Here is a 26,926-nt window from a genome sequence, read left to right as displayed (position 1 = left end):
GTAACGCACACCTAGCCTTGGATGATCCCACTTATACCAGTTAAATCTGTCATTGATGTTTACAGTGCAAAATTTGACTGATAGGATAAAATTATTAGTTACTTTATATATGGGTCATTAGATCTAGAATTCTGCCTGCTCTAAATCATACACAGAGATAAAAGTAGTATGATAAGATTAGATTTATTTGAATGAATTATAATAAATAGTTATTAGAGAGAGAGAGAGCGATTGTGTGTGTGTGTGAATTGACCCATGTTTGTACCGTATCTAGTAATGAAGAGCTGCGAGTTGAACTACTGTATGCAACTGTAACTGCATGTTACTATGGTTACAATTGTTTATAGGCAGTGCATTAACTTAGAACGGTGATTAAACTGACTGGAACTACCTGTGCATTCAGTGGTTTTAACACACACTTTCCAGCCAATCAGGATGGAGTATTTAGATAGAACATGGTAGAAGAATCAAATAAATGTGAGTCATGGCTGTAATAAACATGTTTCAGATTATGCCTTAATAATTACTACACACTGCTGGTGTTGTTCCACCTTTCTCCTCTTCCCTGTCTCTTTTCAGGTACGCTGCTTGAAAGATCACGGGGAGTTTGAAATCGATGATGGAACAGTTATTCTCTTAAAGAAGAATAGCCAGGTATTAAGACTGATCTTACATTTGTTCATTCATATATCTTTAAAAAAAAGTCAGATTACATGTTCCCCGTTGCATTTACACGCCACTCTTTTGTCTTCACAGCATTTTCTGCCCCGATGGAAGTGTGAGCAGCTGATTCGGCAGGGAGTACTGGAGCACGTCATTTCTTAACATGACCATTTTCACTGGTTTTGATAGTTAATAACTATAAATTAACATTTGTGTCTGTCAATTACATGAATTTCAATAATTCAAAGAATTTATCAAAGCAGGGTCCAGGTGGTTTGCTGCATGAAATTTTACTGTCAAACTGTACAGTGATTTCATGTGTACATCATCTATATCACACTGCTGCTATGGCTTAAGCAGGCCCATTTTTCTTTTTTGAATAAATGCTGTGAAGGTGATGATATAGTTGAGAATAATCAATAAAATTACAGCTTTTGCAAGACTGTCAACACAATTTATGAACATCACAGTGGATTGAACAGTAGTGCAGCATGATTGTGCAAATTTAAGGACAGCCTGTTTATCAAAAAATGTACATGTGAAGAATACTGTGCTTTGAGTTGATACTTCTCAATAGTCAAACACCTTTCAAACGTTTTTTTTGTATTTAGAATGAATATTTACCATATACAGTCCATAATGTTTAAATTACTAATGAATAAACAAACTAAAAGGAATCCCATTTGCACGATGCCATTATATTTGGCCTTTTACATTTCAAACTTCCCCTTAATATTTTACTCAGACACGATTGGCTCAGAAGGGACATAAAATTTCTATGGCCTTTTACAAAACTGTCACATTTACGTAGTCATACAAACTTGTATATCACAATTAATAGCAAAATACCCCGTCAGTATTATGCCTGTGCTGTTAGTTTTAAATCTAGGCTTGAATCACCAATGATTGTTCTTTAAAGTGTCACACCAGGAGTTTTCACTCTCTTACTGTGAACTTGGTCCCTTTTATAGATCATACATTACACCTGTAACGAAAAACTTAAGTAGATCACATTTCATTACTGTTAAAGGACATTTGTGGCTAACGCGTTCTAAGCAGAAAGAGAGGCAGGAACAATTTTATGCAGGAGTTTGTTGAGAGCGGTCACCTTCTCCTCCAAGAGAAATGACTTCTTCTCTGCACTTTTCTGACGCTGCTCAGTTATCTGTAGAGCCTTCATGAGCTCTGCGTTCTCTACGTAGAGGTCCTTTAGCAGCAGATCTGACTTAACATTCTTAGACAGCTAATAAGTAGAAACATTGAACAGAGCATCAGACAATTTCACCCCCACAGCCAAGTAGTAAGAATCTCACATAGTATACAGTACTTGGTGTTAACATTATGGACCCACCTGCTCCTTCAGCTGGTTAACCTTCTCCTGCAGCATCAGACGTACCGCCTTTAGCTTCACTTCCACGTCGTCCATCCGCTCCTGCATGTTCTCCATCACTTTCTCATACTGCTCCTGTTATATAATAGATGTATTAAAAAAGTGAAGTGATAATCACTAATGATTATCATATCTCACAACTCAAGAATCATCTTTTCTACCAATTTGTTACCAATCATTTATTTACTTGGCAAAGGAATAGTACATTTACAACAGTATGACTAAACATATGCAGATTCATTTTTATTCTATACCGTATTCATGTTACTTCAGTGTACCCTTTCAGTTTAACTACTGTGGTACATACACACAGTATTCTACGGAGTTACACCACCATAATCATCCCAAACGTCTGAACTTTAATAGCCAGTTTTAAAAGCAATAATACGGAAAATGACACATTTTGTAATTCCATAATAGCAATATAACATGATCTGATTTAGAAGGGTGCCGTCATCATAACCAGTGATACAAGTTACAATATGTATCCACAGTAAATAAACCTAATTTTGCTTTAATAGGCTGTTTAGTAAGCAAATGTACAGCCAATTTGTACAGCCTGGTACTGCAGCTGTATACTTAAGGAGTTAAGATTACAAATGCAAAGTAAATAAACTAGTTTTCTACATCTGGTTATATATGAGCACTTCATCTAAAAGAAAAGATGTTCACTCACAACAAATATATGTGACTGCAAAAAGGGACTTCAATGCCTGAAGACATTTGAAGAAACACATCCACCACAAAGGTTCTGGTGTACGGGTGTACACGTGTGTGTGAGAAATGTACCTGTTGAAGATTCAGGTGAATCCTGGCCTGCTGGGCCTGAGAGTGGAGCTGCACCTCCAGCTGCTGCGTTTTACTCTGCTGCTCAGCCAGTTGCATGTGTACATTAGAAAGCTGCTCCTGGGTATTCACACCAATCTGTTCCTGTAACTCCTGCACCTCACGAACATGCTGTGCCTTACTCAGTGATAGAGCAGTGTTTGCCCTCAAAGCCTATGAATGAAAAATATGTTTTAGTTAGAATTTTTCATTTTGAGTTTTTTCCCCCCCTCAAGAGGCACCTTGTATATTTAAAATGCTATGCCATGTTTTAGAACACAATCAAAACCAAGCTCTAAAAACACAACCTTGCACCAGTATATACATACAATGTGTTATATTAAAATGCCTTATTTATAGGGTGCAAGTATAAAGAGTGTATTGATCAGTGATGGGCAGGGTCAGGTTTTACTGTAAAGGACCTTTTTTTTTTGGGGGGGGGGGGGGGGGGCTGATTAGAAACTAGAAATTTGTGGACACTTATTGGGATGATAGAATCATTATCATAGCATCATTAACCAGTAAGGATACTTTGTAAAAAAAATTAATTTTGCGATTAATGGAATAGTAAGGTTTAAAGAATATACAGGGTGTCCCAATGTCTCCATACACGGGAATTTTTTTTTTTTTTAGGCAAAATGTCTTCCCAAATTGTTCATACTTGGTTTATAGTATAATTCTTTTCAGATAGTATTCTGCCATTGACAGAAGAACATATTGAAGAAAATATATATAATAATTCTCATGGCTGGATCGGGAAGCTATAGCAAGGTTGTGATGGACTAACAGGAAACATTGCAAGCACCACACACACACACCTTATTAACAAATCCAAAAAGACCGGAAGTGTTGCAGACCAACCGAGAAGTGGACGTCCACGAACATCCACTGATGAAGGCACAACCGATGTGGTGCTGGCAAACATAGTCCCCTATGTATGGACACTATGGATACTTTTGGGAAACCCTGTATTATGAATTTTTTACTCTTTTAGAGTCACCATTATCTATTTTTGTCATTTTCAATGATGCATCATAAAAACTTCTTGCCTGACCTGTTCACTGAACAAAATGGACTGACTAATAAAATATGCAATTCATCAAGGACTTCCTTACCTGCCTTTCTGCCTCCTGCTTGCTGGTCTCCAGTTCGGCCTGTTTGTTTCTTAAGGTGAGGCGTTCATGCTTTAACTTCTGAAGTTCTAACTCCTGAGCATGTAGCTTAGACTCAGAATCTTTCAACTACAAATAAATGAAACAAACCCATATTACATGGTCTTCATGGTATGTATATTCAGTTAAAACCAGCATCTCAGATTGCTTTTTTTATTTAAGAACTAGCATCAATAACTCAGCTTTGAAAATATCCCAGAATTTACAGATATTAATCTTAAGTCAGTTTGTGTAAGTTTTGCTACATTTGTATTTCAGGTGAAGGTGGTCAACCTTGTCAAGAAGCTCTCGACACTGTGCTTGCACACTTTTCAGTTTTTCCTGGAGAGCACTGGCTGCTGTCTCTTCCTGCATCCTGTGAACAAGCTGCATGTGTTCCTTCTCCTTTACAACTTCATGCATCATGGATTCGAGCTCCAGAACCTGAGAAACAAAAAGCAGTAGTATTTCATGAAAAGCACAGTAATGCTTCCTGTTGCAGATAATACAACACTTAACAAGCTTTATTTCTAAGCTTTTCTCCAACCTTGTTTTGAGATTCCTTCAACTGCATGTATTGTGTGGACATCTCCTGTATGTGAGCCTCCTTTTCCTTGCACAGTGAATAAATCCGAGAATGAAGCTGTGCTGACTGGCCTTCAAGAGTGTTAATACACTCCTGAAGTTTTTCAAGCTGGCACAGGAATATGGTTTGCTTTATTACAAAATCATAGATGACAATTTTGAAAGCAAAAGGTATTTCTTGATGAGGCTTCCCACCTTTTTGTTTCTTTCTTCTGCTTCTTTCAACAAGTTCTCCTTGTCCTGCTGAAGCGATTGGTTTTTCAGTGTTAGGCTCGTCAGGACAGATTCAACCTCTGTTAAGTGGTGTAACTGAAAAGTAAAAAAGGTATTAAGGGCAAATTTACAACTGGCATTTGTTTGTGCATGTTTATCTGCATAAATCGATTGCTTCACGTTTTTTCCCCCCAGTTAAATATAGTAACACAAAAAACAGGAAAATAAATACGAAATATAAATCCATTATGTTTTGTCCACTTAATGTAAAATACCTTGTCTTTGGCTTTGATTAGCTCTCTCTCTAAGAGGGTCTTTTCATCCTGCTTGCTAGCTTGTAGCTGTAGCTTCTCTTTCCCAAGACTTCTATTAGTCTCTTGGAGCTGTTTGATGAAGACTGTCGTCTCTTCTTGTTCTCGACACACCTGGGAAAGCCTTTCAGTCAACATCTGCACTGTTCCTTGGTCAGACTGGAAGCGAGAATTTAACTCTGCATTCTCGTTGCTAAGTTGCAAGTTTCGTGCACTTAAGTCCAACACCTCTTCTCGAACCTTAGAGTTCTGTTTTTAAAAGGAAGCACAGCTGAATGATGGCCAGGGCTTTCACACAAATGTGTCTATATATGAACTTAATTAAGCAAATTGTCTTGCCTCTTTGTGTAACCTCTCCTTTTCTTCCTGAGTTTTTATATACTCTCTTTCAATCTCCTCGAGTTTCTTTCTGGAAGACAGTTCAATATTAAAAACACAATAAGGTCCATATCTTCAGGCAGTTGCACCAATCTAACCATCGGTCTTAAGGACATTTTCCAAAAGGCAATTTCCATTCAAATGAAAGTGTATACAGCCATAAAGACATAAGGGCTGAAAGTGGAATGCACAGTGAGAAAGGAAACTAAAGGAAATATGGATATTTATGCTGCATATGTATTTCAATGCCTGTGCTAAACAGAATGGAAAAACAGGTAATTTAATCTTCTTATACCTATGCTCCAGTTCTCCTCAAAAGGGTCCATTATGTTTCCTTAATGCATTTATTAATCACATTACACTACAGATGATTTGGTAGAAAAATGTCATTTAACAGAAGTTAAAGTCAAGTGATGGGGAAGGAAGATGTAAAAATATGTATTATTAGAAGTAAAGGGTTTTACATTATTTTTTTTTTTAAAGATATGTCAAAATACTTCCCACTTTTAGATGACCATCATCTAATAAATATAAAAAGGAAGATCGCACCTCTTTTTGCTGACCTCCTCCTCCAACCTCATTACATCCTGATGTAAAACAGCCAACCTGTCTTTCAGCGCATTGTTTTCAGAATTAACCTCATCAAGTTTGGCCCTAGAAGTAAGAAGAAAATGTTTCAGATATTTTTTAGATCCTGTTTTGGTTTTAAACTATGGCCATGACTAGACCATTTAAATAAAGGTCACTAATTTATAGAATATGGGGGGGGGGACGACACACACCACAAAACCAATTAAGATAGAACAATCAGAAAATATTAGTTGTGAGAGGATGCGACACTGCACATTTTGCCACTACAATGCGTTATTTGTCATTCACATAAAATTAAATCATGCAGCAATTCAACAATAATGCAGCAGTTAGTAAAATGCAAGTGAAATGGGGACTCTTGTTATAGATTTATTAAAGATTAATGCAAATGTTGAGGGTTAAATGGAATTTCATTCCATGACACAATCACTGGATCCTTCGCATCCATTTTGTAGAAGCAAAACAACAATCAACACAGTGTGGATTAAATCTGTTTTCTGTGTCACGGTCATCTACCGGGCCGAATGTGACAAACCTGTGTGGACTTGATGGGTCCATCACTGTTTCCAGAGCAATGACCAGTCTCTCCATCTCTAGTAACTGCCCCTTCATCTGGCTCTTCTCCAGTGCAAGTGCTTCCTCCATCTGCCGAACTTCTGCCTGGGTGTCCATCAAAGACTGCTGCAGCTGATTAGTGGTGTTGTCTGCCTCTTCTCTCAGGGAGCACAGCTCCTTTTCCTTGTCCTCCAAATGCCGGGTCAAAAGTTGTACCTCATCAGAGAAATGGTTGACGTTTTGAAACAACTCCATCTTCTGGTGTACCTCATTCCAGAGCAAGTCTATCTCTTTGGATTTGGTATCCAGCTGAGTCCTGAGTTCTAATAATTTTTTGTCCTTGTGCTGTAATTCTGCTCTCAGTTCCTTTAGATCTTCTGTAAGCTTGGTTGATTCAGTTTCCATTTCCACAATTTGGGATGAGAGTTGGTCCGAGAGATTTCTATAACTGGAGTTCTCTTGCAGAAGGGGGCTTTTCTCTTCTTGTTCCAAGTTTAGTAGGGTTTGTAGCCGAGTAGCCGTGCCTCGCTCCTGGCTTAGAGCATTCTGTAGGTTTTGTATAATATCATTCAACTGATCCCAGTCCTCAGAGAGATTCTGAAACTTTGCCTGAAGGTCTTTCACGACATTACCTTGACTCCTCAGTTCCTCCATAAGTCGGTCTCTGTCCATTTCCACAGATCTTAGCTCAGAAGCCTGTGTTGTCAAATCTTCATCTCTGCTTTTCAATGCCTCTTGGGTTTTCTCCAAGTTTTCTCGAAGTTCATCAAGTTCCTTCTCTTGCTCCTCAAGCAGTGTTTGTTGCTGGACAAGTGCAGATGACAGATGATTACAGTTTCTGTGCATTCTTTCCTTTTCTTTTTGCACCATCTTTAATTCAATTTTCATGCAGTCCCATTCCTCTCCAAACTGACAAAGTTTATCAAGAAGCTCTTCTCTCTTTTTGTCCTGCACAAGTCTCTGTTCGAGCTGAGACACCTTACCAAGAAGTGTTTCCTCTTTGTTTTTCTCCACCTTTTGTTGGGAAAGCTTCTGTTCACTTTCAAAATTCAGTTTGTGCTCTAGCTGAGACACCATACCAAGAAGCTTTTGCTCTCTCTCCTTTTTAAGGTCCATCTCTCGGGCTTTGGCATTCAGTTCTGAAGTCAGACTCTGTATGAGGGCATCCTGGGCTTTCATTGACATTGTGTTGTCCTCCAATTGAACACACATCTCCTCCAGCTTCTCCTCCAACTGCCTCTGCAACATGAGCGATTCCTCCTCTGCTCTACATTGTAGCTCACCCTGAGCTTGCATCTTGCAAATACATTCCCTCAGCTGTCGAACCTCTTCCTGGTGCTTTTCCTCCAGTTTTTTCCTTTCCTGAGCAGCACTGCTGCAAATCTGAGCCTGCTCCTCCCCTATGCGCTCAGCACTGTGAAGGCGCTCCTTGCGCACCTCCTGCTCAAGCTCCTCCACTCTAGCCTCCCATGCACCCATGTCCCTGCAGTGTTGCTCGGTCTGTTCCTGCAGCCGAACTTGCTCCCATTGCAGCTGATGCAGCAAACTGTGCTGAGTCTCGCTGAACTGAGCCTTGATTTGTGATAATTGTTGCTCCAGCTCTTCCCTGGTACAGAGGAAGGTGCTAACTTTTTATATACTGTATGCATATCTGCCATGGATACCAGTATGGAAATAGATATGAACTGAAATATAAATAAAATGTCTAAAGTGGGGAAAGCATGCATAATGTAGGTGAATTACATAAAATTAGGAAGGATAATCTGTTTGTTTTTTAATAGAAATTTATAAAATACAAAACAACTTCAATATCAGATCAATAATTGAAACAGTGAATAATGGAATCAGAGTTTTCTAGAATCTAATAAGGAACCACCAAGGAGAGCTGTGATATGAATAATTTCTTTTGTTATATAGCTAGCTAGCAAAAAAAAGCTAGCTAGCCTAACTGTATAGCCAAACGAATCTGTCACCTCTGCTAGCTAAATCGAACAGTAGGCCCATTTTATGAGAAGAGATTTTTTTTTAATTAAATGTGCAATTATTATGGCTACTGTTTGGATAAACTATTGCTAGGTTTTCTAAAAAGGCACATCCATCCATTATCCTACACAGAGTCGAAAGGAGCCTGGAGCCTATCCCAGGGAACTTGGGGCACAATCTTGTCCCAACTCATCGCAGGGCACAATCACACACATGCACACACTATGGACAATTTGAAAATGCCAATCAACATACGTCTTTAGACCTGGGGAGTAAACCAGAGTACCCGGAGGAAATCCCCATGGCACAGGGAGAACACGCAAACTCTGCGAACACAGGGTGAGAATTGAACCTCCAACCCTGGAGGTGTGAGGCAAACATGCTAACCACAAAGCCATCGTGCCCTCCTAAAAAGGCACATTTGCAACCCAATTAGTTATCCAGGTGGCTAGAAAAATAGTTCATTCAATCATCCTCAGTAACCACTTTATCCTGGTCAGGTGGATCCTGAGCCTATCCCAGGAACACTGGGCTACTGGAATGCACTCTGCATGAGACAGCTAGATAACAGTGTGGATTAAAATTGCTGATCAGATCCTCATTCAACTTAAAGTATGAGTGTGGGCCAGAGGAAATGACTATTTACTGCCTTTTTTGTCCCCCAAACAAGGTAAGATGATGCTTTATTGTATTATCTCTATTGTGGTCATACCTCAAATTAGTGTAATTCATAGTGTTTCACCTGCAGATTCTGAGGCTACAGAACATCTGGGCACACCCACCTAACAAGTAGTACTTCCTGGTCCATTTTCAGCTTAAGCGCTGCCTCCAGCTGGTCCTTCTCTGAGGTGAGGCGATGCACGATGTTACCAATCTCACGGACATAGTTCTGCTCCAGTTCTGCCTGCTCTCGCTGAACTCGTCGTTCCTGTTCAGGTCCCCAAGCCATGACCTCACTCTTAACCTTTAGTTCCCCTTCCAACCGATCCACACTCTGATGTAGCTGCTTAAGCCGCTCTTCTGTCAGAGCCTTCTGCTCCTCCAGTTCACTAATTTCCATCTTGAAGCCATGGGCAATCTCCTTACGCTCAACCTCCATGTTCTGCTTCATCAGCTCTATGGTGCGTTCATAGAAGTTTACCTGCAAAGCAGACAAAGCATAATAAGGTGTTGCTCTAGGTAGACAACCAAGAATATTCCGAGCAAGATTTAATAGTTAATAAATTCTTCCCCTTGCTTCACATGCAGGCATATATTCAACTTTATGAAGCAAGAAATTTTAATGCATAGATTTTTACCTTGGTCTCCAACTGGATCTTCAGATCTTGGATCTCTTGTTCGTATCTTTCCTTGAGCTGCTCCATTGCTAGCTCCGTCTCAATGCTCACTGTGGGGGCTAGACTTACCAATGAACCCAAAGCTGTCAATATATGAAAGCCAGTGTACTTAATTTTCCCACTTCCATTTTATATAACTTATGACATTTCCATAATAGCTTACCATTGGTACCAATATGAGTGCATTTCTGGATTTTGGGAGAAGAGCCTTTTTTTATTTCAGGATCATCTAGAAGGCAAATAGATAAGCAGTTTGTTTTGATGAAACATTTCTCAGTGTCTGGAATCTACTGCTGTTAAAAGGGCCTATAAGTTCATTGGTTTTCAAAAATCATAAAAGCACTTTTTAAACAGAATTTACCAGAATCAGACTCGGTGGTTAGTGCTCTGCAGCTAGACCAGGTGTGAGTGCAAAGTCTGTCCCTCGATTGTCTGGTTTTCCTTCCTGTACCTTGATTTTTTAGTACTTCCAGCTCAGAGCTCAACTCGTCATTCCTGTCCTGCAGCTCCTGTTGCACACATACTGTCACTGAGTGGCATAGGTTTCGCCAGAATATAGAGTGAAACCAAATAAACTAGGAAGTGTACAAGAATACATTTAACACACAGCTATCTTACCGTTATTACAGTTTTAAGGTTTTAGCTAGGGTGTATAAAACACAATGGAACAATTTACTATGAAAAAAACAAACAAACAAACAAACAAACAAACAAACAAACAAATACAAACATTGTCCATTCAACATGGTGATTCAAACTGTCAAACGAGATGCCACTACTTTAATATGCATCAAAAAAGGCATGCATTAGTACACAAAAACAGATTTACCCTGCACTGCAGTTCATACTCCTTGATGATCCCTGAGAGATGCTCCTCTCGACTTAGCAGTCCTGTGCTGTTTGGATCTAAACCACCATACTGTCAATCATAGCAAACACAGTTGTATCACTAGACAACCACTCAGTTTGTTAACTCTTGAAAAATTAAAGCTGAACAAGGTCAAATATTTGAGGGCAACAAGAGACACAACTGCTGACCTTGTCTTGCAGCACATAGTCTAGATCCTTCTTTAGTTTAGAGATGGTGCTTTCTGCCTCAGACAGCTTCCCTTTCAGAGCACAGTTCTCCTCCTCTAGACGACTGTTCTCCTATAAAGTCAGATTGCCAAATACTTAACCTGACACCACATCGCACAGAAATGTACACCACTCACCCTGAGTGAATAGCTTCTAAATGAAGGAAGCCAGAACAGTATGCAAACAGAGAGAGAACGTGAGCTATACGGCAACACCTAGACAGATACTGACTAGTTATTTTCTTAAAAAATAAAATTAATTACAAAAAGCATGGCTGAAGCCAGTGATTTACAGACTGAATTTAGCTTTAATCCTTGGTTACCTTGATGACAGTAGTAGCTTCTTCCTGCAAACTGGCTTCTTGGCCTTTGATGAGTTCTACTTCCTTCCTCAACTTGTCTCTCTCCTTCTCCACTTGCTGAAGCAGCACCTCATTCTCTTGCTCGGTCTCACTTCGCAGGGCACTTAGCTTTTCCCGGAATTCCTGCTCCAGATCCCTAAACCAAGCAGAAATACATGTCCTATGTTAATTAACTGATTTTAAGCAAATTTTATATTTTACATGTATAGATGCAGCTTACTTGATTTTAGACTCATTAAGTGACTCCATGGTGGCATGGCGGTCATCAATCTCTCTGACCAGCTGTAGGTTACGACGGTCTGCCAGTTCTAGTTGTGCCTTGGCCTTGTCTCTCTCCTGACAGGCCTGATTTGCCAGCACTCTAAATAATGGACAGATACAAGAAACTTCCCATTAGGAGACCACACAATCCTAAGGACAACAAAAACTTTAACAAGGAAACCTTCATTTTCATAATTTTTACATTCTATACATCTATATGTTCTAGGAGTAGGGTGTAGCAGACATTATTCTTCCAAATACAGGGAAACAATGTGTCATACAAGCAGTATATCAGCTGTAGACGAAGAAAAAACACCCCATAAAATGTAATGTACTACATGCCCAAAAGTATATGGAGAACTGACCAATCACACCTACTGTATATGTGCTTATTGAACATCGCATTTCAGATTTGGTGCCTCCTTTTCGGTTATAATAACCTTCACTCTTCTGGGAAGGCTTTCTACTAGATTTTGTATTGTGACCATTTTGGATTTGCCCATTCAGCCACAAGAGCATTAGTGAAGTTGGACACCGATGTCAGGCGAGGACGTCTAGTGCACAGTCAGCGTTCTAATTCATCCCAAATGTGTTAAGTGGGTTTGAGGTTATGGCTTTCTGCAGGCCATTAGAGTTCTTCCAAACTACCTTACCACACCATGTCTTCATGGAGCTTGCCTTGTGCACATGGACATCATCATCATGGAATAGGTCTGGGCATCTTAGCTCCACTGAAGGAAATTTTTAATGCTACAGCATACAAAGACATTCTAGACAGTTCTGGTCTACCACCTTTATGTCAACAGTTCGGAGAAGGCTTACATATGGGCGTGATGGTCAGGTGTCCACGTACTTTTGGCATATAGTGTATGTATTAGTAATTTTGTTGACCATTGATATAACATAGATGTGAGTATCAGAAACCTACTGAAGGAACTGAATCTCATCCTTGTAGGAGATAAGCGCAGCCTGGTGGATGCCATTGCCACTGACCAGCAGCTCATTGTCCAAGGCAAGCGTGAGATCAACCAGGCTCAGCCGCTCTTCCAAAGAGAAATCCAAAGTCTGCATGGGGGATTAAGAAAGTAATACATTGGAATTACTCTAAAAAAAAAAAAAAAAAGAAAAAAAAATAGTTTTAAATTTTATATGAGAACACTGACAATGTTGCAAATCTTGCAGTTATCAACAAAAAAGTTATATCCAAATAGTAAAGAATGACATTTGACTTTTAAGACCAAATATACAGTGGCAAGAAAAAGTATGTGAACCTTTTGAGATTTCATGGTTTTCTGAATAAATTTGACATAAAATGTGATCTGATCTTCATCCAAGTCAAGGGTATTGACAAATATAATGTGCCTAAAATAATAACACAAAATAAATTCTGATCCCTCATGTCTTTATTGAACACACTCATTCAACATTCAAAATGGCAGTGGAAAAAGAAAGTGAACTCTTACAATTAATAACTGGTTGACCCCACCTTGGCAGCAATAGTCTCAACCAGGCGCTTCCTGTAGCTGTGGATCAGACCTACATATCGTTCAGGAGGAATTTTAGCCCATTCTTCCTGGCAGAACGGCTGTAGCTCAGTCATATTCTTCAGACATCTCATGTGTATGGCTCGCTTCAAGTCATGTCATAGCATCTGTATTGGGATAAGGTCTGGGCTGACTTAACCACTCCAAAAGGTGGATTTTGTTTTTCTGAAGCCATTTTGTTGTGGACTTGCTCTGGTGTTTTGGGTCGTTGTCCTGTCGCATCACCCAACTTCTACACAGTTTCAGCTGATGTACAGACATTCTCACATTATCCTGAAGAATTGTCTGATATACTTGGGAATTCATCTTCCCCTCAATGATTGCAAGCTGGGCAGGCCCTGATGCAGCAAAGCAGGCCCAAATCATGATGTTTCCTCCACTATACTTTATGGTTGGGATGATGTTTTCATGATGATATGCCTTGCCCTTTCTATGCCAGACGTAGTGCTGTGTGGTTTTTCCAAATAGTTCAATCTTAGTTTCATCAGTCCACAAAACATTTTGCCAATACCGCTGTGGAGTGTCAAGGTGCTCTTTTGCAAACTTCAGGCGTGCAGCAATATTCTTTTTAGTAAGCAGTGGCTTCCTTCGTGGTGTCCTGCCGTAGATACCCTGCTTGTTCAATGTTTTACGTATTGTAGACTCATGAACAGAGATGTTAGCCAGTTCCAATGATGCCTTCAAATCTTTGGCTGTCATTCAGGGTTGTTTCTTTACCTCACTGATGAGTCTTCGTTGTGCTCTTGGTGTCATTTTGACTGAGCGCCCACTTATTGGTAGAGTAGCAACAGTCCCAAAGTGTCTCCATTTGTAGAATGTTTGCCTAACTGTAGACTGGTGAATTTCTAAAGTCTTTGAAATCACTTTGTAACCCTTGCCAGCTTTATGTAAATCAACAATTCTTGATCGTAGAGCCTCTAAAAGCTCTTTTTGGCGAGGCATGGCTCACATAAGCGTGTGCTTCTTGTGCAGCGCAAACTCCAAACGTTTGAGGGGTTTTTAATCAGTCAAAGTAGCTGTAGTCCACACCTCCAAACTCATTTACTTAACGACACTCCAATTAGCTTTTTTGAGGTCATTAACTCAAGGGTTCACATACTTTTTCCACAAGCACTATGAGGTTTTTTTGGTTGTTCTCAATAAAGACATGAGGGATCAGAATTTTTTTTGTTATTATTTTAGACAAATTATTTTTGTCAATACCCTTGACTTAGATGAAGCTCAGATCACATTTTATGACCAATTTATTCAGAAAACCCATGAAATTCCAAAAGGTTCACATACTTTTTCTTGTCACTGTACACTATAAAAATAAAACATCATAAATAACTTCTATCATCATGGAACACACACTATCACTTATGTTTGCCCAATATTTTAGGAAATACAGTGGTTATCAATACCATCATAATAGCATACATCAACCATCAGACAGATCTAATTCCAACTGTAAGGGAAACACATTTACATAAATTGGTAGATGTCCTTATCGAGAGTGAAAACATACTCATGCTAGTACAAAAACATTAGTAGTCTAGTGGTCTAGTACAATAAGTTTTTTTACAGTGAGAACTCAAAAAACATATATAGAAATATATCCAGACAAATCAAGTACTGACCTGAAGGATATCTCTGCTGTTACGAATTCCTTCCTCAGTCCAAACGGTGACAACACTCTCAGGACTGGCGCAGCCTGAGCCATCATCCAGCCGAGTGAGCAATCTCTGACCCACTGTGGCGGAGAGCAATGAGGGTGATGTGGAGCGCAGAACTCGCTCCTCAAGGTCCTGAGAGATCACAGGTAATGACATTATAAACAGCACATTTTCACTGGTTCTTAGAAAGCAAAAAAAAAAAAAGAAACATAAAATAGTTTAGTGTCTAATCAGTATCATGCCTCCAAATAACACTGGGCAATTGTCAAGCGTGAGACATGGAGTTTCAGCTATGAATAACATTGTTTCACATAGTACTAATAATCTAAAACATGCTGGTGCTGTAAGCTGTAAGCTTTTTATAATGGCTTGGCCTACTTTTTGAACAAATCAAAACATTCATATTACATCCACACCAAGAGTGAATTGCACTTTTTTTCCTTTTCTATAATTTCCTCTACATTCACTTCTAATCTCATAATGTAGTACTTATTTTGGATTATTATACACGTTCTGCTTTTAGAAGGATCTGAGAGTAAAAAGCATTTTCTTATTATGGCTTTTGATAAAAAATGTGTGGATTAACAAAATCACCTCAGGAAAGTCCAGAGTGCTGTCACTGAAAGATTCAAAACTGTCTTGAAGGCCCCACATTATTAAATGCAGTCCAGATAAAATCCCTGAAGTGCAATGCATTGTGCTCATGCTCCACATGACTGTGGTTATAGAAATCCATTTGTTGTTATGTTCAGAAGGCTGCAATCCAGAGAAAGCTCCACCTTCCCAGTTAACTTAATTACTTCCAGCATCTGCTGGCCTCAAATATTTGGCCTGATATTGGAGCTGTTTAAACAGTCCTATTTGGCACAGGTAAGTATGTAGCTGCCTGTGTTTTCTGCCTGTCTGAAATTAGATCCAACATACTGAAGCCATATTAATAATACACATTTGTAGTGCTTTAAACACAGATTAATAACTTTAAACGAGCATGTAGAAGTCATTGAAAATGTCCTGGCCACTGTCAGCACTTGTGTGGTCTAAATGTGATTAGCTGAAAACTATATTTACTTAACTAACTCCTAAAGCAAATAGTTAAATGGAATACGCATGCCTAATTAGTGCATAAAAATCTATGTATCCATTATCTCAAGTTATAAATCTAGGACATCGTGTAAAACTGAATTACTTAACACAGCTTTTTAAAGGTTGGCTGTAAGTGTTCTGACCTGTGAGAAAGAGCACTGGGCAATGAGACGGGCAGGGGTGGATGCAGCTTTGGGTTCAGGCAAATCTCCATGTATAAACAAACCACTCTGGAACTCAGTAAGGCTCACTCTCCCATCCTGGTCTTTATCCAGTTTCATGAAGAGATTGTCTAACTCCTGTGTTTAGACACAAGGGTTAAAGAAAAAAATATTATTGTAAATAAAATTAAAAACAACATTTACTTCTTGTAGATATACTGGCATTTATGTTCTTAAGACAGGTGTCATTCTTTATATCTGCTTTATTCTTACTGTAACATTGTGAATGGCTGCACACTGTAAGACAAGTAACATTTGAAGCAAAACTTTTTCTTTTTTAAACAATATTTTTAGACATAGCAGTTTCCACCCACTAGCTCTTCCTTTATGCATGACTGCTACTAATCATGATAGGGTGGGATAACACACTTGGGGGAATTCACTAACTGCCATATTCTGTATACACAAGCTAACAAATACCTGGCATTGGCTCATGTCACTCTAAACAACAGGGGAAGATGGAATGCCATTCTGCTTATGCGTAGAGGAGGGCTATGCTCTGCTGGACTCTGCCACAGATGCTTGTGGCACTGCAAGGAAATTTTTTGTAAACTCATGACAGTTTGGCAAACACTTTATTTGTTGCACTGGGAGCTGGAACAAGGCCTTTTATGAAGAAGTGACAGGAATGTAATGGCCTCATACATGTGTGAGACATGGGCGATGTCGGCTGGAATCTCCACTTGAGGTATTTCCACTAAGGAGGTAGATTCTGCTCTCCACAACAGTGAATCTATTCCAAATGGCCTGGCTGGTAATTTCCCCAAAACATAGTGGAAGGAGTGCACACAAACTCTTTCTATTGTGATGTAACAAAATCCTTTTTTTGAATCAGACAAGGTGCATGTAGCCCAAAACATTTTTTTCCTTTTACTATTACCAGTGGCTGTATCATCCACTGCATTTTAGGTTGCTCTGGTTCTGTTCTTCCGTATGACTGTACCTCAGATTGTAGATCCTTGAGGCCGATGTGGTCACATACTAGCAACAGCTCTTGCTTGTTCAGCGTGCCTCCAGCGCCAACCCCCGACTCCTTCCAAACTGCTCTCACCTGCCCATCTGTTACTTCCTGGCATGGCCCAATGGACTGTTTCCGACTTCCTGAGCTGTCTGGCTTCCAGCGCTTTAACTGGCCTGAAAAGTTTTAGAAATTTGTGACATTGACCATGTTAACTGCTTTGTACAGAAATTCAGATGTTCCTCATGCCTAATCTCTTCTATTGGAACATGTGTTCAGATGATACTCCAGTGGATTTGATCCAAAAATAGATCAAAAGTTTTGCAGAAACTTGTGGAGTCCATGCCAGCTTGAATGCACACTATCATTAATGAAAAAAAAGGACTTACTAAATACAAAGAAACTCTGAAATTCATGTAAATATTTCAAAGATTCTACTTTTCATTGGTTTGTTGTCAATAATATAATTTGTAATGAAAACTGTTGTATTCAATATGAAAAGAATGCAAAAAAGAAGCATTTTCACTAGTGCTCTCAGACTATTGGACCCCGCTTTATACAGTGTTTTAGATTTCTAATTTGGTGTACAGATAAAACAAGACAATATACTGAGACTGTTGTACAAAACTACAGAGAGTAACCACAAAAATTACCTTGTGCCTCAAAATGAAGTGAGTGTTGAATGGCATTTTGTTGTTCCCTGCTTGTTTCCTTGTTGCTCCCTGTGTCTTCATCAGACTTCAAACTCTAAAAATATGGATGTAACAGTTCAGCAAAAATCCTTTCATACTAAAGCTTATCAAAATCGTCACTGCTGTATTAAACCTTTCTTTTTGATGCCACTGCATCTATATGTGGCTCTTCTGAGTATACAGAGTTAAGATGTGTTTCTATGATATAAAAATGGGAAAGATAGCAGTAGCGTTGAGTAATCCACTAATGGCAGAGTGAAATATGGCCATGAGGAATTCCAAACTGCCAACACAATGAGCAAGAATAAGTCTGAGACAGCAGACTAGAGAGGTGTCTCTTGTCTTTATTATGCGGTCCCCACAGCCTAACTTATAGTTTCGTTCCTGACTGTGGATTCAGTGGAATTGGTGGATTCAGGTGCAAATAATGTAGGCCTTTCTATTAACATGTAGAACATTTCAATGTGTAGTACACGTTACATACATACACTTATATGGCCAAAAGCTTGTAGACAAATGACCATCAAATTCATGTTTTTTGAACAGCACATTCCAGATAAAAGTCCCCCTTTGTGTCACGTTGCGAGACATAAGGGAGATTAGTACGGATGCAAGTGCAGTTAACAGTTTTGTTAAAGGAGACAAAAGCAGATAAATTCAAATCGTAATTCAAAACGTAGTCAAGACAGGCAAAGGGTCAGGAGATCGGCAAACGGGCATAAACGGGGCAAAGCAGGAATCAAGGTCGCGGTCACAGTAAACAGGGTCGAGACACAAAACAAGAAATATGAACTATAACGGTGAACTGGGAGCGGAAAAACCAGCGTGGACTAAATGTACTAATCTGAAACCAACTATATATCTAACAAGGAACATAACATGGACAATGACTAACTATCTAATACTCCGCGTCGTGTACTGGGAGGCGAGCGGTATATAAGCAAACATAATCAACGCTAATTGCTGACGACTGACACCAATCTAGTCACCTGCTCGAACAACAGCCAATGACAGAACAGGAAGGAGACAGAACAGAAACATAACAAATGCACGTGTCCATGGTAAACAATGTCACGGTTGCCAACATTCGAAGAGCGGGCGTTTGCGCACCTTGTTCGTGCACGCGCGCACCCTCATGCTCTCCAGCGCGCTGCCTAAAGGGGAAACCGTGACACTTTGCTGCTCTTTTGGGAAGGCTTTCCACTAGATTTTGGAGTGTGGCTGTGGGGACATCACTTACCTGAGAAATATATTGCCAACAAAAATATTACAGCCATAAACAAGGAAAACTAATATATATTACACAGGAAAAATTTACAGAGCTTTTCAAAAGTATTTGCAGTGGTTTTCGCCTCGCCACTCTTCCATGAATGCAATTTTGCCCCATGTCTTTCTGATCATGGAGTCATGAACAGGGACCTTTATTGATGCAAGAGAGGCCTGTAGGTCCTTTGATGTTGTCCTTGGCTCTTTTGTGACTTGCTGGATGAGTAGTTTGCTGTGCTCTTAGAGGAATTTTGGAAGGTCAGCTACTTCTGGGAAGGTTCACTACTGTGCCGAGTTTTTCCATGTGGAGATAATGGCTCTCACTGTGGTCCTTTGGAGTCCCAGAGCCTTTGAAATAGCTTTGTAACCCTTCCCAGACTTATGTATTTCAATCACCTTCTTCCTCATAATTTCTGGAGTTTCTTCATTTTTGGCAGTGTGTTACTGGGTAAGACCTTTTAACCAACTTCATGCTGTTGAAAAAGTTCTATTTAAGTGTTGATCTGATTGAACAGGGTTTGCAGTAATCAGTCCTGAATGCAGTTTCATAGATTTGGGGAATTAGTGACTATGGGGGCAAATACATTTCCACACAGGCCCAGTTGGTATTGGATAACTTTTTTGCTTCAATCAATAACATTATCATTTAAAAACTGTATTTTGTGTTTACTCAGATTGCCTTTGTTTTATATTAGATTTTGTTTTAATTTCTGAAACAATTTTGTATTTTGAGATATACACAAAAACAGAAGAGATCAGCAAATACTTTTTCAAAGCACTGTATCATTGCTGACAATGGTAAGGGTGGTACCCTTTAAAGGTAACTTTAGCATGCATCTTTCACATGGAAAATTTTATGTAGTGGTCAATTAAAGTATATAATAGCACCTGAGGAGCACCAATTTAAAAGTATGCTACAGTCATATTTCAAAGTAAATACTGTATATGTAACCCCAGTGACAAATCAGCACATTTTCTGAGACTGTAAATAAGCAACACAATACAAATGTGGGTTTTACACATGCAGCTTAATCACTGTGTCACTTCAGTACGTGGAGGAAACACTCATAGAACCCATCAATGCAATCATTCTTTACAAACAGGGCTCACTGTTCAGCTTCCAGCAGTGTGTAATAAATCACATTCAAGCCAAAATCAATTTTCATCAGCTTCAGGTATTGAAAAGCATTACATAACTGTTCACAAACAGTATTCCAGCAGAGAACACAGAGTGTTTGTCTCTTCTGTCCCTCTCATATAGTATCTTGCTCTCTCCACCATCTCTTTTCATTCATTCCTAATGAGGCTCTGTCTTCTCTCTCATATTCACCTTGGCACTGTACAAAACAAAGCCTCTACATTATAATAGTGTCGATAAGAAACTTTTAGTCTACATAATGTATGCCATAATAAAATGTATTATAAAGTTTTCTCTACTGACCAATCATATCCACTGAACAAAGCGAAACCTAAGAAGATTACGCAACTGTACAGTAAACAGACTTACTAATGAGGATCCTGTTTAAACCATTCTAAAATACAAACAATACTTAATTACTTCCATTATATTTAATTATTCCATTCCATAATTACTAGCATTTGCTGGCTTCAGTTATTCAGCATGGTATTGGAGCTGTTTAAACCATCCTGTTTGGCACAGATAAGTATTTATCTGCCCATGTTTTCTACTTGCCTGAATATAGCTCCCACATGCTAAAACTATATTAATACTCAAGTTTGAATTTTAATCACATATTAAGAGTGTGCAGAAGTCATTCACAATGTCCTGGCTACTATCAGAATGTTTGCAGTATAAATATAATTAGCTGAAAACTATCAGTTTACCTTAACTTACCTGTTTAAACTACCCTAAAAGTAACAATAAAAGATGATTATACACTCCAAAGGATGACTGCATGCTGCACGATGACAATAAAGTTTACTCACATCAATCTCTCATCTCATGTTGTGATCTTAGACAGTTAATAAAACAAAATCTTGTACAAAAATATGATACAAAATGTCTGTGCATACCTGTAACATAAAATCATACTTATAGCAAATCATATTGCATAAAAGACTGGAAATGTCTTTGAAGAAATGTATCACTTCAGTTATTTACCTAACAAGAGCAGCTCCACTGAACTTTCCAAAAAGATATGAAATCTCTGATTACTGATCCCCTTCTTCCACAGACACTCACAGTAACTCGCAGTCTTTACCCAGTTTACTTCTTTCTGATTCCTATTTAAGTTAAACTCATATTTGCCCATATATGTGTTAATGTTCTTTATATTATGGTTAAACAGACTTGTTAGCTATTTAGATGATCATACTGTTTGAGGAAATATGGCTTTGAATTCTCCAAAGAAAGTGACTTAAAACCATGTAGTCCCTCAGGCTGCTAGAATAACCTGTGCCAGCTTGGTTACAAAAAAGCCCTACATATTTTAAAAATGCAGAGACGGAGAAAGGGAGAAAATTTGGTATGCAAACGTGTTTCCAAAATGAGACGCCAGCAGACCCGATTACAGTGTATCGCAGGCTAGTTACTCACTCAAGATTTGTGTGTCTTCACCCTGGTCTCCACCCAAACCAACCAAACAAAACTTCAAATCTAAATATTTGAAGCCAAATCACTATAACTACCAGATAATCATACAGCGCTAAAATTACACTGGCTCAAATGACGCCTGTTGTATAAACAACAGACAACTGGTGTTCCTGGCCAACACAAACTGCAATGTGATTGACTTGTGGAACAACATGAGCTCTGAGACAGATACTTCTCACCACGAGAGACACTTTTTCCATAAGAGAAGTGGTTCCTAATGACCACTATTGGGTTATGAATGTATCTTAACACCCTGAACAAAGGTTTGAGTCTCCCTCCCCCTTCAAACATTGACATGGATGAATCTCAAACAAAGAGGTTGTTACAGTTAGCTTTTGCTCTAGCAAACTCAAACAACACCTTTTGTATTTAAGGAATTGGTAATACGATGCCTCGGAAATTAAATAGAAAGATTGCAGAGCCTGATCGCAGGAGGAGTTCCACCACACTTTTTTTTCTCTCCACAATGCAGACTGACAGTAAATAAAATATTTCCAAAAGAAAAAAGTAAGTAAGACAGAGGCCCCATTTAACCAGCACTCCTGCACTGTAGACGGAGTATGGGAAAGTGTATTAAACCATTCTTTGATCCTAAGCCAACAGTAACACTGAAGGCTGGTGAAAGTGGAGGTTCAAGAAAAGGCAGCCACTTGCACATTCCACAATACCACATTTCCTGAGTGGCGAGCAGCTGTGCTCACAGTCCTGTAGTGCTGGAGCCAGTGATTCCGGTACACTGTGCTCTAACTCTGCCATTGAACTACAAACACTTCTAAAAGCAACCTTGAGCATTATCCAACACAGACACTGACATTTAAACATGTTTAAAAACCTGTATGAATACAACATACTGTCCCATTTAGAAACAGACAGAGCTATAAACATTTATGCAGTCTCTGATAAGGTAAGAATAACATCCTTGAAACCAGACTGAGAGTGTGAACCTTCTTACCTCTACACTCTCTAGTGAGGTGGAGCGTTTGAGCGTGGCCTTCCTCACTCCTGTAGAGGGGGTCTCATCCTTCTCTGTATCGTCCGTCAGCTCTGAGGTGGTTTTATCAGGTCGTGACCTGCGTCCATAGCGTTTGGTCCCTTTTACAAACTTTGGGCTCACCTCCTCTGTGACTGCTCAGGATTTTATTAATAAACAACATGTAGTACAAGACATACAAGCCAAGATGACAAGAAATAAGTTTTTATAATTTTGACTATAAAAGCAGACACACTTGTAATTTCAAATGATAGTAATATCTCAAAAAGTTCATCATGGCTTATAAGAAATCAACTGTATCTGAAAGAAAGTGAACAACTTGGGGAAACACTTCAATCACATCTATTAATTTATTTTTGATCAGAAGTTGCACTTGTCATGTGAGACAATAAAATATTGTTTTATTGGAAATTTCTTCCAAAAGAGCATTTGCAGTAAATAAAATAAAATAAGTAACTGTTATAATTTTAACTGCATAAATATTTTTTTCTTAACGACATGTAAACCATGAACAAATATTTTTGTGGAAGAAAAACATTTTTGCAAGAATTACAATGACATTTTTTACTGTGCGGGCCAAAAAACACTTTTAGACGGCAATTAGCTCTACAAAGATGTACCTGGCTCAAGGTAGCTGCTTTCCTCCTCAGATGTAGAAAGGTCTAATGATCTGGAGAGCACAGCTACAAATCCCTCTTTGAACTCTTCAAAATTTACCTGAAACCGTAAATAAGAGATCATTACTATAATTATAAAACATCTATACAGACGCTGTACATATTGTAATTAGGAAGACTAGACCTATAATCAGGGTTATTGTAGTACTCTGAAACTATAATGAAAGCCCCCCACAAGCTTCATGCTTTAAATAAAATATTTGGAAATGGAAAATAACATGGTAACAACATCTACATTATGTAAAAGTATTATAACATTGGCTGGCACAGTCAGCTAGTTTCATAAGAGAACGCTCATGCATCATCACCCTTGCATAATGGCTTGGCCCGAGCAGTATGTCCAGTAGTAGCGGTAGATGAGCATCCAAACTCAGCTTGTGGCACAGTTCAGTGAGCTCTTCTTTATCCAGGTAACCCGTGCCCGTAGTGTCACAGCTGTCAAACTCCTCTTTCAGCTGAGTCACATAACGGTTCTGCTCATCCTCATCCATCCCACCACATACTGCACAACCTGCTTAACCTATGGAGCAAGATGTATAAAAATAACAAATTTTTGTTTAATTCAAAGCGTTTGTACCTAAACAGAGTACAGTGTATAGGACCACCAAGATCAAAAGACAATTTAGTACCTCACATATCTGGATACACAGAGGCAGACAGATAGATTGATAGATACAGTGTTGTGATTTCTTCTGTTTTTGTGTATATCTCATACTAAATTGTTTCAGAGATTAAAACTAAATCTTAGATAAAACAAAGGCAAACTGAGTAAACACAAAATACAGTTTTTAAATGATAATGTTATTGATTGAAGCAAAAAAGTTATCCAGTACCAACTGGGCCGGTGTGAAAATGTATTTGCTCCCATAGTTACTAATTCCCCAAATCTATGAAACAGCATTCATAATGGGGTTCAGCTGGACTAGACGCAAGCAGGCCTATTTACTGCAAACACTGTTCCATCAAATCAACACTTAAATAGAACTTTTCCAACAATATGAAGTTGGTTAAAAGGTCTTACCCAGTAACACACTATGCCAAAATTGAAAGAAATTCCAGAAATGATGAGGAAGAAGGTGATTAAAATAAATCAGACTGGGAAGGGTTACAAAGCTATTTCAAAGGCTCTGGGACACCAAATAACCACAATGAGAGCCATTATCTCCAAATGGAAAAACTCGGCACAGTAGTGAACCTACTCAGAAGTGGCTGACCTTCCAAAATTCCTCCAAGACCACAGCAACGACTCATCCAGCAAGTCACAAAAGAGCCAAGGACAACATCAAAAGACCTACAGGCCTCTCTTGCATCAATAAAGGTCACTGTTCATGACTCCACTATCAGAAAGATACTGGGCAAAAATGCCATCCACGGAAGAGTGGCAAGATGAAAACCACTGCTAACCCAGAAGAACATTAAGGCTCATCTGAATTTTGCCAGATACACCTTGATGATCCTCAAACCTTTTGGGAGAATGTTCTGTGGATGATGAGTCGAAGACAGTGGTCCCGGTTACATCTGCCATAAACCAAACACAGAATTCCACAAAAAGAAAATCATAACTATGGTCAAGCATGGTGGTGGAAGTGTGATGGTGTGGGGATGCTTTGCTGCTTCAGGGCCTGGGTATCTTGCAATAATTGAGGGAAACATGCTCTCTACCAGAAAATCCTAAAGGAAAATGTCCGGTCTTCTGTCCGTAAGTTGAAACTCAAGTGCAACTGGATTATGCAGCGAGACAATGATCCAAAACATAGGAGTACGACCACCTCTAAATGGCTCAAAAATGCAAAATAAAAGTTTTGGAGTGACCTAGTCAAAGTCCTGACATGAACCAATTGAGATTCTGTGGCAGGACCTTTAAGTTTAAGGAGGCAGTTAGTTTTTCACATGGGTGATGGATGTTGGATAACTTTTTTTTGCTTCAATAAAAAAAATTAAAAATAAAAACTGTATTGTATGTTTACTCAGGTTGCCTTTGTTTTAAGATCTAAAATTATTTGGTATGATATACACACAAAAACAGAAGAAATCAGGATGGGGCACATACTTTTTTTCACAGCATTATAGATAATAGATCGATAGATAAATAGATCAATCTATTGATCCATTGATCAATTTATCTATAGTGCTGTGGAAAAGTATTTGCCCCAGGACTATCAACACTATTGGTTACATTATCAACACTAATGCGCAATAGTGTTTTGGTTATCTTAATGTGCTTAATGTATACCATATACAACCACAATTCCAAAACAGTTGGGACGCTGTGTAAAATGTAAATAAAACCAGAATGCAATGATTTGCAAATCTCATAGACAATATGTTATTCACAACAGAACATAGAAAACATATGAAATGTTTAAACTGAATAAATGTACCATTTTAAGGAAAAAAATAAGGTAATTTTGAATGTGATGGCCGCAACTTGTCTCAAAAAAGTTGGGACAGAGGCAACAAAAGGCTGGAAAAGTACGTTACCAAAAAGCAACAGCTGGAGGTTAATTGGCAACAGGTCAGTAACACGATTGGGTATAAAAAGAGTATCTTAGAGACGCAGAGTCTTTCAGAAGTAAAGATGGACAAAGATTCACCAATCTGCGAAAAACTGCATGACTTGACCAGATAAATAAACTGGAGATTTCTTGTGACTAAAAATTTAAAGATGATAATCTTTTGTAATTGCAATATTAATATTGTTGCTCATTTAATTAATATAGTATATTTGAATGCTAGTATGTATGTACTAGCAATATAAACCCACACACATATAGAAACATTTGTCATACCCCACTTCTAATGGTTTCCACTACAAATACCATTAAAAACCATCATCTAACCGTTTTTTTAAAAGCTGCTTTCCTCGTGGGGAAAGCTTGTTTTTGTCTTCACCAAGATATGGTGAGATCTCCAACATGCCTACACACACACACACACACACACACACACACACACACGAGACCACCAAGAGTGAGAGATCAAGAGTGCACATATTTGCTTTGTCACATGTATAAAGTATTATCACTGAAACTTTCCATAGAACAGTTCAAAGTGTGTTTACACACAGTTATGTATGCGTTTCCCATGATGTATTGCCGAAGCCTGAACGCTTCACCATGGGAACGAGACTTGACTGTACCGAAAACTAAAGCCTGGTCAGCCAGGACAACTTCATCTGTTTAAAACAGTCAGTTTCATAAGCAACACTGGAATCCTCAAACGTCTCGGTGCAGATGCGTGGGCGATCTCGAAAATATGCACACGTAACTGAAATAATGAAACATGAGTTCATCTTACCGTTTTTACTGCACAGTGCCGTTACTTTTCATACAATCCTCTCTGTTTTGTCCCACCGCATCACCGCATGGATTAAAGAACTAAAGTGACAAACTCCCCATTTAATCCACAGGAAAACGGAGCAGGAGTGTGTTTGAGGTACTGGTACAGACACACACACACAAACTGTACCGATGCACTCTCGCCGCTAGTTAGTTATTGCTCATTCACTGATGCTGTGTGTGTGTGTGTGTGTGTAAAGCGCACA

At 38.9% G+C, this 26,926-nt stretch overlaps 2 protein-coding genes across 5 annotated transcripts in view; one reads left to right on the top strand and one right to left on the bottom strand.

Moving 5' to 3' along the window:
• Nucleotides 1-1,103, top strand: part of gins1 (GINS complex subunit 1 (Psf1 homolog)) — a 7,489-nt gene extending 6,386 nt beyond the window's left edge. Inside the window, exons 7-8 of the mRNA XM_053621181.1 lie at nucleotides 580-654; nucleotides 757-1,103. Of these exons, the coding sequence (XP_053477156.1) occupies nucleotides 580-654; nucleotides 757-825 (144 nt within the window). The 3' untranslated portion in view covers nucleotides 826-1,103. The remainder of the gene's footprint in view (nucleotides 1-579; nucleotides 655-756) is intronic.
• ninl (ninein-like) lies at nucleotides 935-26,926 on the bottom strand. 4 transcript variants are annotated; one of them, XM_053621172.1, is made up of 28 exons: nucleotides 26,680-26,926; nucleotides 23,691-23,902; nucleotides 23,326-23,422; nucleotides 22,667-22,839; nucleotides 17,796-17,889; nucleotides 17,128-17,318; nucleotides 16,107-16,262; nucleotides 14,845-15,012; nucleotides 12,610-12,746; nucleotides 11,641-11,781; nucleotides 11,382-11,556; nucleotides 11,021-11,131; nucleotides 10,812-10,901; nucleotides 10,344-10,491; nucleotides 10,146-10,211; nucleotides 9,944-10,041; nucleotides 9,428-9,786; nucleotides 6,643-8,268; nucleotides 6,066-6,170; nucleotides 5,478-5,547; nucleotides 5,103-5,387; nucleotides 4,810-4,923; nucleotides 4,577-4,723; nucleotides 4,324-4,473; nucleotides 3,994-4,119; nucleotides 2,843-3,052; nucleotides 2,015-2,128; nucleotides 935-1,906 (listed from the first exon to the last, which is right to left on the bottom strand). In XM_053621172.1, the coding sequence occupies exons 2-28, from the start codon at nucleotides 23,871-23,873 to the stop codon at nucleotides 1,715-1,717; spliced, it is 5,526 nt and encodes a 1,841-aa protein (XP_053477147.1). In that variant the 5' UTR covers nucleotides 23,874-23,902; nucleotides 26,680-26,926; the 3' UTR covers nucleotides 935-1,714. The 4 variants fall into 4 exon arrangements, with proteins under 4 accessions (XP_053477147.1, XP_053477146.1, XP_053477149.1 ...); XM_053621171.1 differs by having other exon boundaries at nucleotides 9,944-10,065; nucleotides 26,680-26,925; XM_053621174.1 differs by lacking the exon at nucleotides 6,643-8,268 and having other exon boundaries at nucleotides 9,944-10,065; nucleotides 26,680-26,922.

Source organism: Ictalurus furcatus, chromosome 3 (genome assembly GCF_023375685.1).
Source record: "Ictalurus furcatus strain D&B chromosome 3, Billie_1.0, whole genome shotgun sequence".
NCBI classification, from domain to species: domain Eukaryota; kingdom Metazoa; phylum Chordata; class Actinopteri; order Siluriformes; family Ictaluridae; genus Ictalurus; species Ictalurus furcatus.
Note: the sequence above shows the minus strand (reverse complement) of the source record. Positions and strands in the feature narration are given on the sequence as shown.

Coding starts and splice junctions, on each gene's coding strand:
- ninl (XM_053621171.1), bottom strand. CDS start 23,873: ATGGATGAGGATGAGCAGAACCGTTATGTGACTCAGCTGAAAGAGGAG. Junction 11,132..11,381: donor AAGCTACTACTGTCATCAAG/GTAACCAAGGAT, acceptor CTGACTTTATAG/GAGAACAGTCGTCTAGAGGA. Junction 10,902..11,020: donor ACTATGTGCTGCAAGACAAG/GTCAGCAGTTGT, acceptor TATGATTGACAG/TATGGTGGTTTAGATCCAAA.